The following is a 13851-nucleotide window of genomic DNA, read 5'->3' on the forward strand; positions in this document are numbered from 1 at the left end:
TCCCATCATGCATCGTTACCGATAACGGTACCAATTTTACATCACAGTTACTGAAAGAAGTAAATAAACTATTCAAGGTTAAACATGTAACAGCTACTCCATATCATCCACAAAGTAACGGAGCTTTAGAAAGATGTCATTCAACACTAAAAGATTATCTAAAACACTTTGTTAACAAACAACAAAACAATTGGAATAAATTTCTCGAAACTGCAATGTTCGCATATAATACTCGCATACATTCGACAACCCACTTTTCACCATACGAACTCATTTTTGGCCACAAAGCCACATTACCTAATGCAATTAAGGAAAACCCAAAGTTCAGTTATAGTTATGATGATTATCACAAGTATTTAAAGTTGAAATTAAACATATCATTTGAACACGCGAGAGAGAATATAATTAATTCAAAACAACAGTCGAAAAAACAATACGATAAGAAAGTAAATGATCATAAATTTCAGATAGGAGATTTTGTATATCTAAGAGATAACCGAACGACACCCGGTCTAACAAAAAAGTTAAGTCCAAATTTCAAGGGTCCGTTTGAAATAGTTGAAGTTCATGACAATGAAAATGTTAGCATTAAAATTAGAAATAAAAATGTACGCTACCATAAAAACTTAATTAGGCCCATTGTTACGGATGAAGATCCGAACTAGTCTTCTGCACGTAGTTTGGAGTTGGATAATTGCCATCGCAAATAGCAAACCTAACTATGCAATCACTCCGTTAAACAAGTCAGGCATTTTCTTTGAAGATTTAAGCATTGTATAGCCATTCTGTCTCCGTCGGATTTTCGGGCGAAATTGAATAAAATCCGAACATTACAGTACCACAAATTACCCGTACAAATATATATCGGGAATTATTACAAAATCTGCGACACGCCCGTGGTACTTGCTAAAGATACGCTAGTTTTTGTAGTCAGGGTTCCTTTGGTAAATAAAGTAGACTTCACCCTATACAAAATGATCCCAATTCCTCACCAACTCTCAAATCACACCTTTTTTCACATTCGAATTCCGTACATGTATTTAATGACAAGCATTGCGGGTGATGAATTTGTGTTGGGAGCGAGTTTGGACGGTTGTATTAGCATTGAGAAACGATCACGGATATGCGAAGGCCTCTCCATCCACCACAGTAGAAATGATGCACCCTGCAAAGTCCAGCTTAGAAACAATGAAACTCCAGATAACTGTGAGGTACAGCAGGCTCGAAATCACGCACCGTATGAGTCCCACCAAATGGTTATACGTGTTCACCTTACCAACTCGTGCAGTAGTAACCTGCGACAGGCAGGAACCAGAAGAGTTCAAACTCCTAGGATCTGGGTTGCTCAAGTTATCACCACATTGCAGATGTTATACATCAAGAATAACATCGACAATCATAGAAATGCAAGAGCAACTCAACCTACAGAAATGTAAAGTAAACTTTATTTAAATATGACAAATTATTAATTTCACTATTAAGTTAATGTGAAACATCTACCTCTTCTAAAATAAAAGGCTATGCCAACTCCTAAGGGGGAGGGGTGTTATGACCCGAAGTAACTTTCATTAATTTTCTTGTATTTAATTATATTTTTACTTAGTCTTATCTTATATTTAGTCTAAGAACTTTAGTCTATGTTTAGTCTAAGACCTTTAGTTTATGTTTAGTCTAGGAATTCCTTGTGCGCCCTAATGAAACGGTCTTTGTGTAGGATGGCATATATAAGCCATCAAATTGTAAATAAGTTCTGTTCATTAACCAGAGGCCGAAAGACTGGTTGTCTTCATGCCAGTACACAACATAAGTTCAATCATAAGCTCTGCCTTAATAAATATCATCCTAATAGTAAAAACATATTATTGCCGTGCAACCAAGTGGTCATCTCCAAAGGTCCAGCAACATCATCCCGCTTGGCAGCACTCAACATCAGAGCGGCTTTTCGTGAATCAATTTAGAAACATAAACTCTCACAAGATTTGTAATGGGATTTGCCCTTGCATATCCCTACTTTGGTGCTGCGGGGGTACAGATGTTACAGTCCTCTGGCTACTTCGTCGCTTCGCAAAATTTTGATATAGTTATTCACCTCTCTGGTGTTTTCAACATGCTTGGAACTGGTAGAGTCCATGTTGATGTCTGATGAAAATGTGCATGGTGTTAAATACCTTGTGTTGTGCTTGCTCAGCAAGAACCTGGTGTACCTTTTTGCTTGTCCGACTTTCCTTGCCAAACTGTTGAGGTGTTGCTCAAGTCTCATGATATAATTCTTGCTAATGTGTTTGGCTGTTTCGGCAACAGTTTCGGTGTTGGTGTAGTTGATGATAATTTTCTGGCATCTGTCCATTATTGCTGAGCCCCAGAGTTGCAAACGGTATGTCCAGATCGGTTTCAATACCGCTTTGTAAATGATTATCTTTAGCTCTGTTTCGAGTTTGGAGTGCTTTTGTAGTAACCAGTGGAGCATTTTGTACACGATAATTATTTGGGTTTTTTTGTTGTAGATGTGATTTCTCCATATGAGCCTTTTATCCAAATGTATACCGAGATACTTGAGGCTGGTGTTAATGCGAATTTGAACGTTGTTAATGGTGATAGGAGGACAAGTTTCTTTTTTTAGTGAGAAGGTTTTTTGAGTGAACATAGTTTCGTTAAGTTTAATGTCCCATTTAGAGCACCAATGTGTTATTTTGGTTTGGTGGGATTGGAGGGTTTGCCGGATTTTAATGATGTTAAGGTCCGCTTTCCCTGTTGGAAGGTCGCTGGTAAAGAGAACGTATAGATTGGGACCCAGGACACTTCCTTGAGGGACACCCGTTTGAATGGGACGAGTTGTGCTGATGTGGTTGCCGTATTGGACTTGGATGGTTTGGCCCTTGAGGTAGCTGCAAAATAGTTTGTGATATTTTATTGGAAGGATATAGTAAATCTTTTGAAGTAGTCTATTGTGATTGACTTTGTCAAAAGCTTGAGCTACGTCTAAGAATATACCAGTGCAGTATGCTTTGCTTTCCAGCGATTGCTTGACTTCGTTAATCTTGTGGACTTGCTCGATAGTATTGTGCTTTTCCCTGAAGCTAAATTGGTGCGTAGAGATTAGTGATAACGCTTCGATGTCTTTTTTCAGGTATTGGAGGAGGAGTCTTTCGAAGATTTTAGATAGGATTAGAAGTAGACATATAGGCATGTAGGAGTGACTTTGATAGGGTCTTTTTCTGGCTTGGGAATTAGGATTACTGTCGCTTTCTTCCTTTGCTTTGGCACGTAGTTGAGGCGGGTGATGGCATTCATTAGGTGTAAGATACCTTTGTACCCTTCCAAGGGTAGTGATTTGATGGATCTTCCTGTGATTTTTTCTGGCCCTGGTTCATTCTTGATCTTTATGGCATTTATTTGGTTTGAGATGTCTTTCAGCGTGTAGATTATTCGATCGGTTTTGTTGAGTGGTCCTTGGCCGTCTTAGGGAGATCTTAGATTGTATTTGGTTTGAAAGTGTTTTCGAGAAAGTTGGCGAATTCTTCGCTTTTAGATCTTTCATTTGTTAACTACATTCCTTGAGCGATCTTAATGCAGAGAATGCTAGTAATGGTTTTTTGGACTTTCTTACTCTCTTCCCAACCGGATTGTAGGAATCTGACTGATGAATAAGCTGGGAGAGTGTGTTTTGAATTTTGTGGTTTTCATTCTTGCTTTACTCCTGCTTCGAGTCTTTATCATGGTGGCTAAAGAAATGGATTCTAGGATTAAGCCTGCTAGATATTTAACACCGTTGATCAGATCGTCAGGAGTGTCCACTTTGATTTTGGGGCAAAATTTGGTTTTGAACACTTTTTGGAAGTGTTTCCAGTTAATCCTGGTGGAAAGTTGTGGCGTCTGCTGAGTAGAGGCAGCTTTAAGTTCAATTATTGTAGGTGAAGGGATGAGAGATCCATATGTGGTTTAGCCTTTAGTCTGATTTATATTTTTCGGGATCACAGAGTCGAAAACATCAGGAATTATCCATCTGTCAACTTAAGTGCAACTTAAGTTTTCCTTGCGCATTACTTCTAATAGCTCCCTACTTCTTGGGTTGGTTAGACGGGATCCCCATTGCGGCGATTTTGCGTTAAAATCCTCTGCCATGATAAAGCGTGTGCTGAAACAGTCAAACATTTTTTTTAAAGTGCTGGACCTTTATAATGTATTTGGGAGGGTAGTAAGTGGAGATGATAGTGAGTGTGGGTTTTGTTTGGTACTTTAAAAGGGACATATTTCGGATTTGGTATTTAAAAAGTACAGCTGTCCCTCCACATGGTTTATTTTCTGGGTGGTTATTGTAGTATACAGTGTATCCAAAAGTCTTGAAATTACCTTTTGAGATGAGTTTCCGAGATCAGCATGACATCTATGCCCTCTGAGTTTAGAAACAGTGCTAGTGTTTATGTTTGATTATACCGTTATACCCTTGGCGTTCCATTGAGCAATAATGAGTTGGTTTATCATGGTTTGAGTAGTTTTGATAGAATTTTCATTTGCTGTTTTTGTAGTTCTTGCATTTATTGTATGGAAGTTGTGAGTTGTTGGATTGTATTGAGTATCATCATCATTATTTGCAATTGATTTTCTTCTGCGGGAGGTTGTTTTTGGTGGGGTTTTTACTGCGTTCGCGTATGATGTATGATGGGTTTTGTGCTGAGATAAGTCAGGTTTGTGGTTTGGGAGTATTGGGTAGGTTCGAGTTGTAGTAATATATGTTGTTTATAAATGTATTTTCACTGAGAGCGTTTTTCGTCAATTTGCACTGGTTTGATTAAAGAATCTACAATTGTTTCGCCGGTGAGAGCATCGTCATGACAATCAACACGTCAAATACATTGTTTAAATACTATTATCGGGTTTAAGTTGGGTTATATTTTGAGAAGAGGGGATTTATTTAGATCTAACATTTCTTTTATGACCTGTACTGCGGGGTTCCCAAATGACTTGTGTATTTCCACTACTTCTAATGCATTCATGAGCGCGCCTTTATTACACTTGCATGCAATGGAAAAATTATTAAATTTTACGCGGTGATTAAGACATGAAGAAAGATGGTGGAATTAGAGTCGGGTTTTTCATGTTCTTGGAACCTAAGTTGAAAATTTCTACCAGTTTGCCTTATATATCTGGAGTTGCAAAGCTGGCAATCATACCTATAAATACTTGAATTAAACATTTGGGAGACCCTATCTTTGTTGTTGAATAAAATGGTTCTTAATTTCGAAGTTGCTTTTTGTGCGGGATAAAAATTGAGTTGTCTCAGATAGTTAATAAATTTCATGTTGCCTGACGAATACCGGAGAGAGAAATAATAGGGATTTGTTTCATCACCTAAAGAATTGAAAAATGATTTCCTGGCTAAATTTTCTTTTGTTTTATAAGTGATGTTGTCTACAAAATTATTATTGGAAGCAATTTGCTTCAATGTATTCCTTTCTTTCTTAAAATTGTGTTCAGGTAGGGAGAGGCTTAGGGCACGGAATATTAGCGATTTGAATGTAGACACGTTGCATCGGGCAGTAAGAATCGAACAGAATTATGTTATCTGAGAATGTGTCTTTCCTATTTATTCCGAAAAAACCTACAAAGATGTCATCTACATATCGGTGCCAGAATACGATATGTTTTTGGGATGACGGATTATTTAAATTTTGAGTGTTGTCTAGATGGCTCATGAATAGGTCAGCGAGTAGTGACTAATATAGTGGAACCTCGATAAGATAAACCTTACTAAGTTCAAAACCTTTGTAACTTAATAATTTTTCTGATTTCTTTCCCTTGACAGCATACAACCTCTATTACTTAAAGTAAGAAACCTCGGTAACTCAAAGAAATATTTTGAACATTGCCCTTGATAACTTCAAAAAAATATTTTTGTAACTTAAAGTTTTTTTATTGAGCAGCTCTTTGATAATAATCTCACTACGAACCGATAAACAATTATTTACACCCCGCTTTAAGGAACACAACCCCTCAATCGAATTAAATAAACAGATCAAACAATATCCCTTTTTCACTCACATTCCCGAAATCCATGAACCTCGTTACATTAAAAATTTATATATTCCCGTAACCTCTCTAACTTCAACTCTCGATAACTTCAAACCTTGATAACTTAAATTTTTAACCGCTTTTCTTAAACTTTAACTTATCGAGGTTCTACTGTAATAGTATTTAAGCAATATCTTTGTGCCGTGTTGATTATCCCGACGATACCCTCACCAGCTAAACAATTGTAAGTTCTTTAATCACACCAGTGCAAATAGACTAAAAACGCTCTCAGTGAAAATACATTTCTAAGTTATAAATGTTGCATAACCCAAGTATTCTTGAATAGTTGTAGTTGGTGGATAAGGAAATGGTTTCGGTGGGTGCTGTTTGCCCTTTGTCCTGTAGGAAATCTACAGTCCTTGTAGACTGGGTAGCCGCGGTAATTGGCGATATGATTCTTCCCGCAGTTGCTACATTTCTTGAATAGCACGTTGGTGTGATCGTTTGTGCATTCGGAGTTGCTGTGGTTGCAACAGCAAACTATTAAATAAACAATTTTCCTCTGGTTGTTTTAATAAATCTGTAAATCTTTAGAGTACGGCACTTACCTTGACACAATAAGAATGTCAAAAATAATCGAATTTTTAAAAAAATATTCACATTTAAAAGTACAACCCTGGTAACTGACACTTCAAAATAAAGCCGACCCTGACTATATCAATCACGGCGCGAGCGTCCTGCATATAATTATATTGAACACTCGGATGAGTTTAAAATAAAACGTTTATTATTACTTGTGTTTTTAATTATAATTTGACAAATGTCTTATAATACTTGACTTATCTAGTCGAGTTGCTAATAATAAGTGACGCTGCTTTGCAGTGCGCGCCATAAGTAGTCGCGAAGAATGCTGACTCTACAACTTAGAAGATTGTTGTCTAATTCTATAGCCGTTTTGAAATTGTTTTTCACTGACGCAAAAGCGTACTGTTCTGGATTTTCTAGTAAGCACTTGTCACTTTTGGGATTTTCAACACACAACACTTCAGTTTCAATTTCGTTGCACGATTCGTCCGTCCACATTTCTTCTGTTGCTCCAATGAGGTGGTACTGCGGTGGTGGCACAAGTACTTGCATGTCGTCGTTAGGGATCGGATAAATTTGTTGGTATAGGTAAGTATGTTCTTTGATAATAGGGTTACACAAAATGCATACAAATGTTTTTTTGTTTGAGATTATTTTAAATTTGAAAAATTCGAGCAATTCTAAAGGGTGAGTCCGATCCAACTTCAATAATTTGTTTGGTTTTTTGTGTTAATGCAAGATGATTTGTAATATTTAATAAATCAGATGTTGATATTAATTCTAAATTGAAGATATCGTTAAAAGCGAGACTTATTGTTCGTTCGATTGATTTTAGGGTTTCCAGAATTTGTAGGCTTAAATAAATTTCATATTGTAAAAGAGAGTGCAATTCATACTCGTTTTGAAGATTTTGAAGTGCTGCGAAAGAGTTATTAATGTTGCTTTCGAATATATCCAAATTTTTAGCGTACTTGTCAGTCAGATGGTTGGCGAAAGATATACATATGTCGATAGATTTAATAATTGCATTTTGATTTTTGAAAAGTGCGTCAAGATTTTTGTTAATTTCTTGAAGATTTTCATCATTTAAATTTCCGGTTATGAACTTAATTCCCGTTCCTAGTACGTTTGCAAGTCCTCTTTTGTTTCTTTGGTGTAAATTGAATTTTGTTAAAGTATCCTCAATCTGTTCGCAATTTGATTTCAGAATGTTCATGATTTGCAACGCATTATTGATGTTAGCTGATTTTAACTCGGCTATGTATACATGACTTAACAACTTATGATACTTAGATTCTATTTCGCTAATATTAACATAAAAATAAAACATATGGTATCTATTCAAAATTTTGGCTTTTCCATGATCATCTAATAGCCAACCGTTCGTTTTAATCGGTTCTACCTGAAGGGCCTGGTTGCGGACTGCCAGGATCATCAAAGTCCTGCAACGTAAAATATTTTTTATGTCGTTTTATTTTCTTTTGGTCTATGTTTGTTGGTTTGTTAGAGTTCTCACGAATCCCTTCAACTTTATTATTATTACTGATTCGCGTAACATTCAGTTTGTCAAAAACAGGATCGGCTTTTCTTATTTTTTGTCGTCTGATATACTCTTCTGGTTCAATCGTTAGAATATCGTTTTTATTTCGTTCATTTTGATCATTTTTAGTCGTTGTTTTCTTTTCTAACTATTTGTGATATAACAACTCATAGAAAGGTAATATTTCGTCTTTTCTCCTGTTATTATAATCTTGATATTAAGTTTTATCTAATTCAAATTGATGAGCATTAAGATTGTCATAAGGACTATATAAAAGTGAAAATGATGTAAATCATGTAAATGAGTAAATTGTTTGATTGTACATTGTTATTCTTGAAATCATTAAAGCTTGTGAGGTGTCGTTTTTGCTTTTGAGCTATGCAATTCTGATTTTTTCAAGAATTGTGGAATAAAAACGCTTTAGCCGTGAATTCGAACTGGGATTATAATTTGTGGTAAAATGTAAATCAATTTGGAAAAGTTTGCAATATTCCTGAAACACGCTGTTTAAGTATGGTTATTGCTGTTAAATCAGAAACATAATAAGCTTGTGCGTATTTTGAGAAAAGGTCTATTATGGTAAGAAATTTGCTTTTGTCAAATGAGAAAGTGTCAATATGAATGACTTCGAATGGTTTTTTAGCAGGCATCGGACCTAACATTGGAATTTTGTAAGGTTTTCGTTGAGAGTTGGCTTGAAGACATAACTCTTCATAACTTCCTCCTTCAGGTGATTTACGGTTTCTGTCGTACCACTGTGATTTTGCATGTGGTATTTCTCAACGATTTTATGTTGATTACTAGTGTTTGTAATGCCTTGACAAATCGTGTTAGATTTAACAATTTTGAGTTCGTCATTCGCCAATTTCTTGGCAGGCTTGTTTACGAGGCAGGCTCGTAAATGGAATTTCTAGTTTTTTTCTTTAAATTAAATTCCGTAAAATGTATTTGGAATTAAATATTGCTGCTAAATGTTTTTAAAAACTTCTTCTTCTTGTCCTGCTCTTACCGTTGCATAAAAATTTTGTTTGTCAAATGTTTTTGATATTTTTACACTGAATTCGTCAGCTCTATCGATAATAATGCGATTCATGAAACAATTTACGATTACACTGGAAAACAGCATGTCTGTTGCATGAGATTTTTTACATGAATCTGGATAGTTTTTCCACGCTGATTTCGAAAATATATGCTGTATTTATGTAGCAGCTCTAGTTTTGGAGTTATGAAGTGACAGGGTTTTTCATTGAAAATGCATATAGTTTAAGTTTAAAAAAATTATTAGATTAATTATTCTGAATGAAATTTCCTTTTTTTGGATTTTCTAGAGTGAGATGTATTATGAGTACTATTTTGAATGCTCCAAGAATAATCAGCCATCATATGTTCATTTCAGTATCCCTGATACCTCGCCTCCATAGTGCAAACATCCTGGTGGAAGCGCTCTCCTTGTTCTTCGCTTAGGTCACCGAGATTTTCAGGAAAATGGTCTAGATGGCTGTGAAGGTAGTGAAGCTTGATACTCATGTTGCATCCAAGCAGCTGGAAGTGTATCAGCAACTGTTCAACGTGCTGAATGTAGCCGTCAGACTTCCTATTGCCCAAAAAATTCCTCACTACCCAAACAAACTCTTTCCATGCACATTTCTCGACAGCTGACATATGGTTGACGAAATTTTTATCATCTATCAACTTCCTGATTTGTGGGCCATCGAAAATACCTCCTTTGATTTTCTCACTACTCAATTTTGGAAACACTTTTACAATGTATTTGAAACATTCGCCATCTTTGTTAAGAGCTGTATCTCACTAACTAGAGCTGCTACAAAAAATCTAAGGGTAGATTTGAAATCAGCGCACCCAAATTAATAAACAGCAGTAGAAAAACTTCATGCAACAAAAAAAAAGTTTTATTTTGTTGCCCTGTGTTATCATTTCAACACGTGAATGAGCATCTGCGACTAGATTTTCTTTTCCCTTTTTATAGTTAACTTCGTAATCTAATTCTTCTAATTTAAGTCTCCATTTAGTCAGACGTGAATTTGGATCTTTAATGGAAAATACCCATACTAAAGGTTTGTGATCTGTCTCAATCACGAAACGTCGTCCAAAAATATAAGGTCGAAAATGTTTTGTACACACGACAATAGCAAATACTCGTAGTTCGCGTTCGATAGTTGAATAATTTCGTTCAGCGGAATTTAATGTTCTGGAATAGTAAGCAATTGGTTTGTTATCTTGAAATAGTACACCTTTTAGCACCTCCTGTATTTGAGGCGTCGATGGTTAAACAAAGAGTTTTGTTAAAGTCTAGATAGGTAAGTATTGGTGCGTTACTTAATAAATCTTTGCATTTTTGAGATGCTTGAAGATACTCTTCATCGTCAATTTGTATTTTTGAAATTTTCTTAAGACATTTTGTGAATGGTTGAACTATTCCTACAAAACTTTGAATAAACCAACGATAATATCAGTTCAGCCTCAGAAATGACTTAATTTCTTTTACTGTCTTTGGTATTGGGTAATTTTGAATAGCCTGAATTTTGGAAGGATTTGGTTTGATACCTTCTGGTGTTATGACATGACCAAAAAATTGAACTTCTTTTCTTAAAAACTTGCATTTATCTATTTGTAATTATTATTGAATTATCGTAATTTTTCAAAAATAATGCGTACGTGTAATAAATATTTATTCAAGGATTTTGAGAAGACGACGATGTCGTCCATGTAAATAAAACAGAATTTATATAAGTATTCTCTAAAAATATGTTCCGTAGCTCTTTGGAATGTACTTGGTGCATTTTTTAACACGAGCGGCATGCGTAAAAATTCAAAATTACGGAAAATGCAGTTTTTCTATGCCTGGGTCCATTTCTATTTGGTGAAAACTTTGAGCTAGATCTAAAGTTGAGAAATAGGAACATCTTCCTAAATTGTCTAGAATTTCCTCTACTCTTGGAAGTGAGTATTTATCTTCAATAGTTTTCTTATTTAAGTTTCTGTAATCTATGTCAAGGTGCCATTTCTTTTTCCCCGATGTGTCTAGTTTTTTATTTTTAGTTTTAATTAATTAGCAATAAATATAACATTTTGAAGTTTCACTTCTAGTATACCCACACATAATTTTTAATAATTACGTAATGAAATAACTAATATATGAATAATTGTAAATTTGTCAATCTCCTTAAATATTGCATTATTATTCATTGTTTTTTAATAAATATAAAAAAAAATTAAATAGTGAGCATTTGTCCATGTGCGCAATTGTCCGTGTGAGTAAAAGTCCTGTGAGCAATTGTAAATGTGAGCAAAAGCCCTGTGAGCAATTGTCCGTGTGCGCAGTTATGACTGTGGGCAATTGTCTGTGAGCAGTTGTCCTGTGAGCGATCGTCTTGGGGGGCAAATGTCCGGGAACCCTTCCTCGCAGGGGTAGATGCCCTCGTTTTAGTAAAGTTTATGTCTTCGAAAGTGAGACACTCTGGTGTAAGTGGAATCGGTCAAAGATTTGATAATCACGGATTTTTTTGGTTTAATTAACACTGCCGTACCGATTATCCTACCGGCTGCGCCAATTATATTGAACACTCAGATGAGTTTAAAATAAAACGTTTATTGTTACTTATGTTTTTAATTATAATTTGACAAATGTCTAATACTACTTGACTTATCTAGTCGAGTTACTAATAATAAGTCACGCTCCTTTGCAGCGCGCGCCATAAGTAGTCGCGAAGAATGCTGACTCCACAACTTAGAAGATAAGGCGAGATGCGCATAATGTAATTATATGCCACTTGTAACTTCAAGTCTGACGGATGCGATTGCGCCCATTATTTTATAATATTATAGCACTGATCTGTATAGGTACTCTCCAGTGTTGAGTATATATATCCGAGTATCTTTCCAAACCTATTTTGGCACATCCATCAATCCAGGGCAATATACAGATAAGTGTATATAAACGATATTCCTAATAAGCTGGCTAATTTCAATAACTTGAAGAAGGCTTCACTGCTTTACAGTGTCGTGATAGCAGACCATTTTCATCATAACATAAATGATCTGGCACATAATGTATATGATTACACCAGTCTACAGCATTTTTGCGCACGGGGTACATACCTTATTTTTATTACTTTAATACTTAGAAATAAGAATAAGAACAAAACAACGTTCTGAATTTGCTTTTATGTGTACAAAATGGAAAAACTCAAATCAAAGAACATACATAAAAATTGACATAGAGATGATTTATTAGAAGGTACCGAACGCTCATTTATGATCTATTCTTATAATAGAAGTTTTAAAACAGAATCAACATATTTAAAAATGAACAGCTTTACTTTTCCTGTTATGTTCAGTAGAAGTTTCTCTTATTAACCCTCAAATATAGTCCCCCATCATGCTTTCAGTTAAAACCGCTACAACTTCGTACAAAGCAAATATTTTCGATTCGTAATCACACTTTTTTATATATATTTGATAATCAGAATTAATTAAGTAAAACCCATGGCCAGAAAATATTTTTTTGTTGACCGGTGTTATTTGAAATTTCGCGCACGTCAACCATGGCTTTGTGTTTACAAGTTTGGACTGGACAGCTTTTTAAGGTTATTTTCATCCGTCATCTAGGGAAATATAGGTACGGTTAAATGCTCCACATAAAAGGATTTTGCCCGGTGATAGGTACTTCGGATTTTAATCATAGTTATGGGTTATAGCCTGGAGTTTGCTATGCATAGAAGAATTGTAAGATATAGGTATGTAGTATGCTAATGTATATACCAAGTAATTTATGAATTTTTTCTGTTTTTAGCGCCATTAAAATATACTGACTGAAGTGTTTTTAATGGCAGGTTATTTGTCAAGCCTAGAAGTGAAGGTTATCACAGATGGTGAATCTTGTGAAAGCCCACCAAATAGTGATCTTGGTTTTACGGATGACCTTTCAGGATCTGAGTATGCTGATGTTCATATAAAATCTGAACCAGAACATGGTTCTGACTGCTATGAAGAATCTACAATAAGTTATGGCTATGAAAATGAAACAGAACATGGAGATAAAAGCAGAAAATTCCGAAGTTCCATTGACTTGCCACAAGTTATCATTAATGGCCATGTTATGGTTCCAAAGACACCTCAAGAAATTAGAAATAATTTTATATCAAGCAATACTGGACAATTTCAGGTGACTTATATTTATAATAATCATTATTTAACTAATTATTTTAAAATTAATTTTCAGAATAATAGAAATGATGGTGTGGGTCAAACGACATTGCAATCATGTAAAGCTGAAAAAGGAGGTTACAAAAAAAATAAATGTATAGCCAAGCACAAAAAAGTTAAAAGAAAAATACGTTTTCCCCAGATAACGGTTAATGGTGTTGTTATGCCGCCATTGATACCTCGCAAATTAAGTATTACTCAAGAACCTGCTTGTTTTATGGGTTTTGCAAGTGGAGGTATGCAAACCCCAAACTACCAAGTTGATACAACACCATCACAAGAACCAGGGCCTTCAAATATTCGGATTCCCACCAGTAATACTTTGTCATGCCTAGAAAATGTAGAGATCAAGGAAGAATTTATGTACTAGCAGTTTATAATCAAATATATACTTTGATTAATATTCCAAGAATATATCTAATTTTGCTCAACCTAGAAAGCTAAAATCTTCTGCACCAAAAAAAGCATTAAGTTTACTCTTATTCCTTCAG

The 13851-nt window shown here is 35.2% G+C and overlaps 1 protein-coding gene across 2 annotated transcripts; it reads left to right on the forward strand.

Moving 5' to 3' along the window:
- The first annotated feature begins 12715 nt into the window (after positions 1-12715).
- LOC135796754 (uncharacterized) lies at positions 12716-13763 on the forward strand. Of its 2 annotated transcripts, XM_065308894.1 has the most exons (4): positions 12716-12891; positions 12948-13026; positions 13084-13319; positions 13377-13763. In XM_065308894.1, the coding sequence occupies exons 2-4, from the start codon at positions 12981-12983 to the stop codon at positions 13728-13730; spliced, it is 636 nt and encodes a 211-aa protein (XP_065164966.1). In that variant the 5' UTR covers positions 12716-12891; positions 12948-12980; the 3' UTR covers positions 13731-13763. The 2 variants fall into 2 exon arrangements, with proteins under 2 accessions (XP_065164966.1, XP_065164964.1); XM_065308892.1 differs by having other exon boundaries at positions 12718-12891; positions 12948-13319.
- Positions 13764-13851: the final 88 nt, after the last annotated feature.

The sequence above is a fragment of the Atheta coriaria genome, unplaced genomic scaffold (assembly GCF_025399875.1).
Source record: "Atheta coriaria isolate IRGN ID8LTWV9N9 unplaced genomic scaffold, Caltech_Dcor_3.1 hic_scaffold_7_pilon, whole genome shotgun sequence".
NCBI classification, from domain to species: Eukaryota; Metazoa; Arthropoda; class Insecta; order Coleoptera; family Staphylinidae; genus Dalotia; species Dalotia coriaria.

Coding starts and splice junctions, on each gene's coding strand:
- LOC135796754 (XM_065308892.1), top strand. CDS start 12,981: ATGGCAGGTTATTTGTCAAGCCTAGAAGTGAAGGTTATCACAGATGGT. Junction 13,320..13,376: donor GCAATACTGGACAATTTCAG/GTGACTTATATT, acceptor ATTAATTTTCAG/AATAATAGAAATGATGGTGT.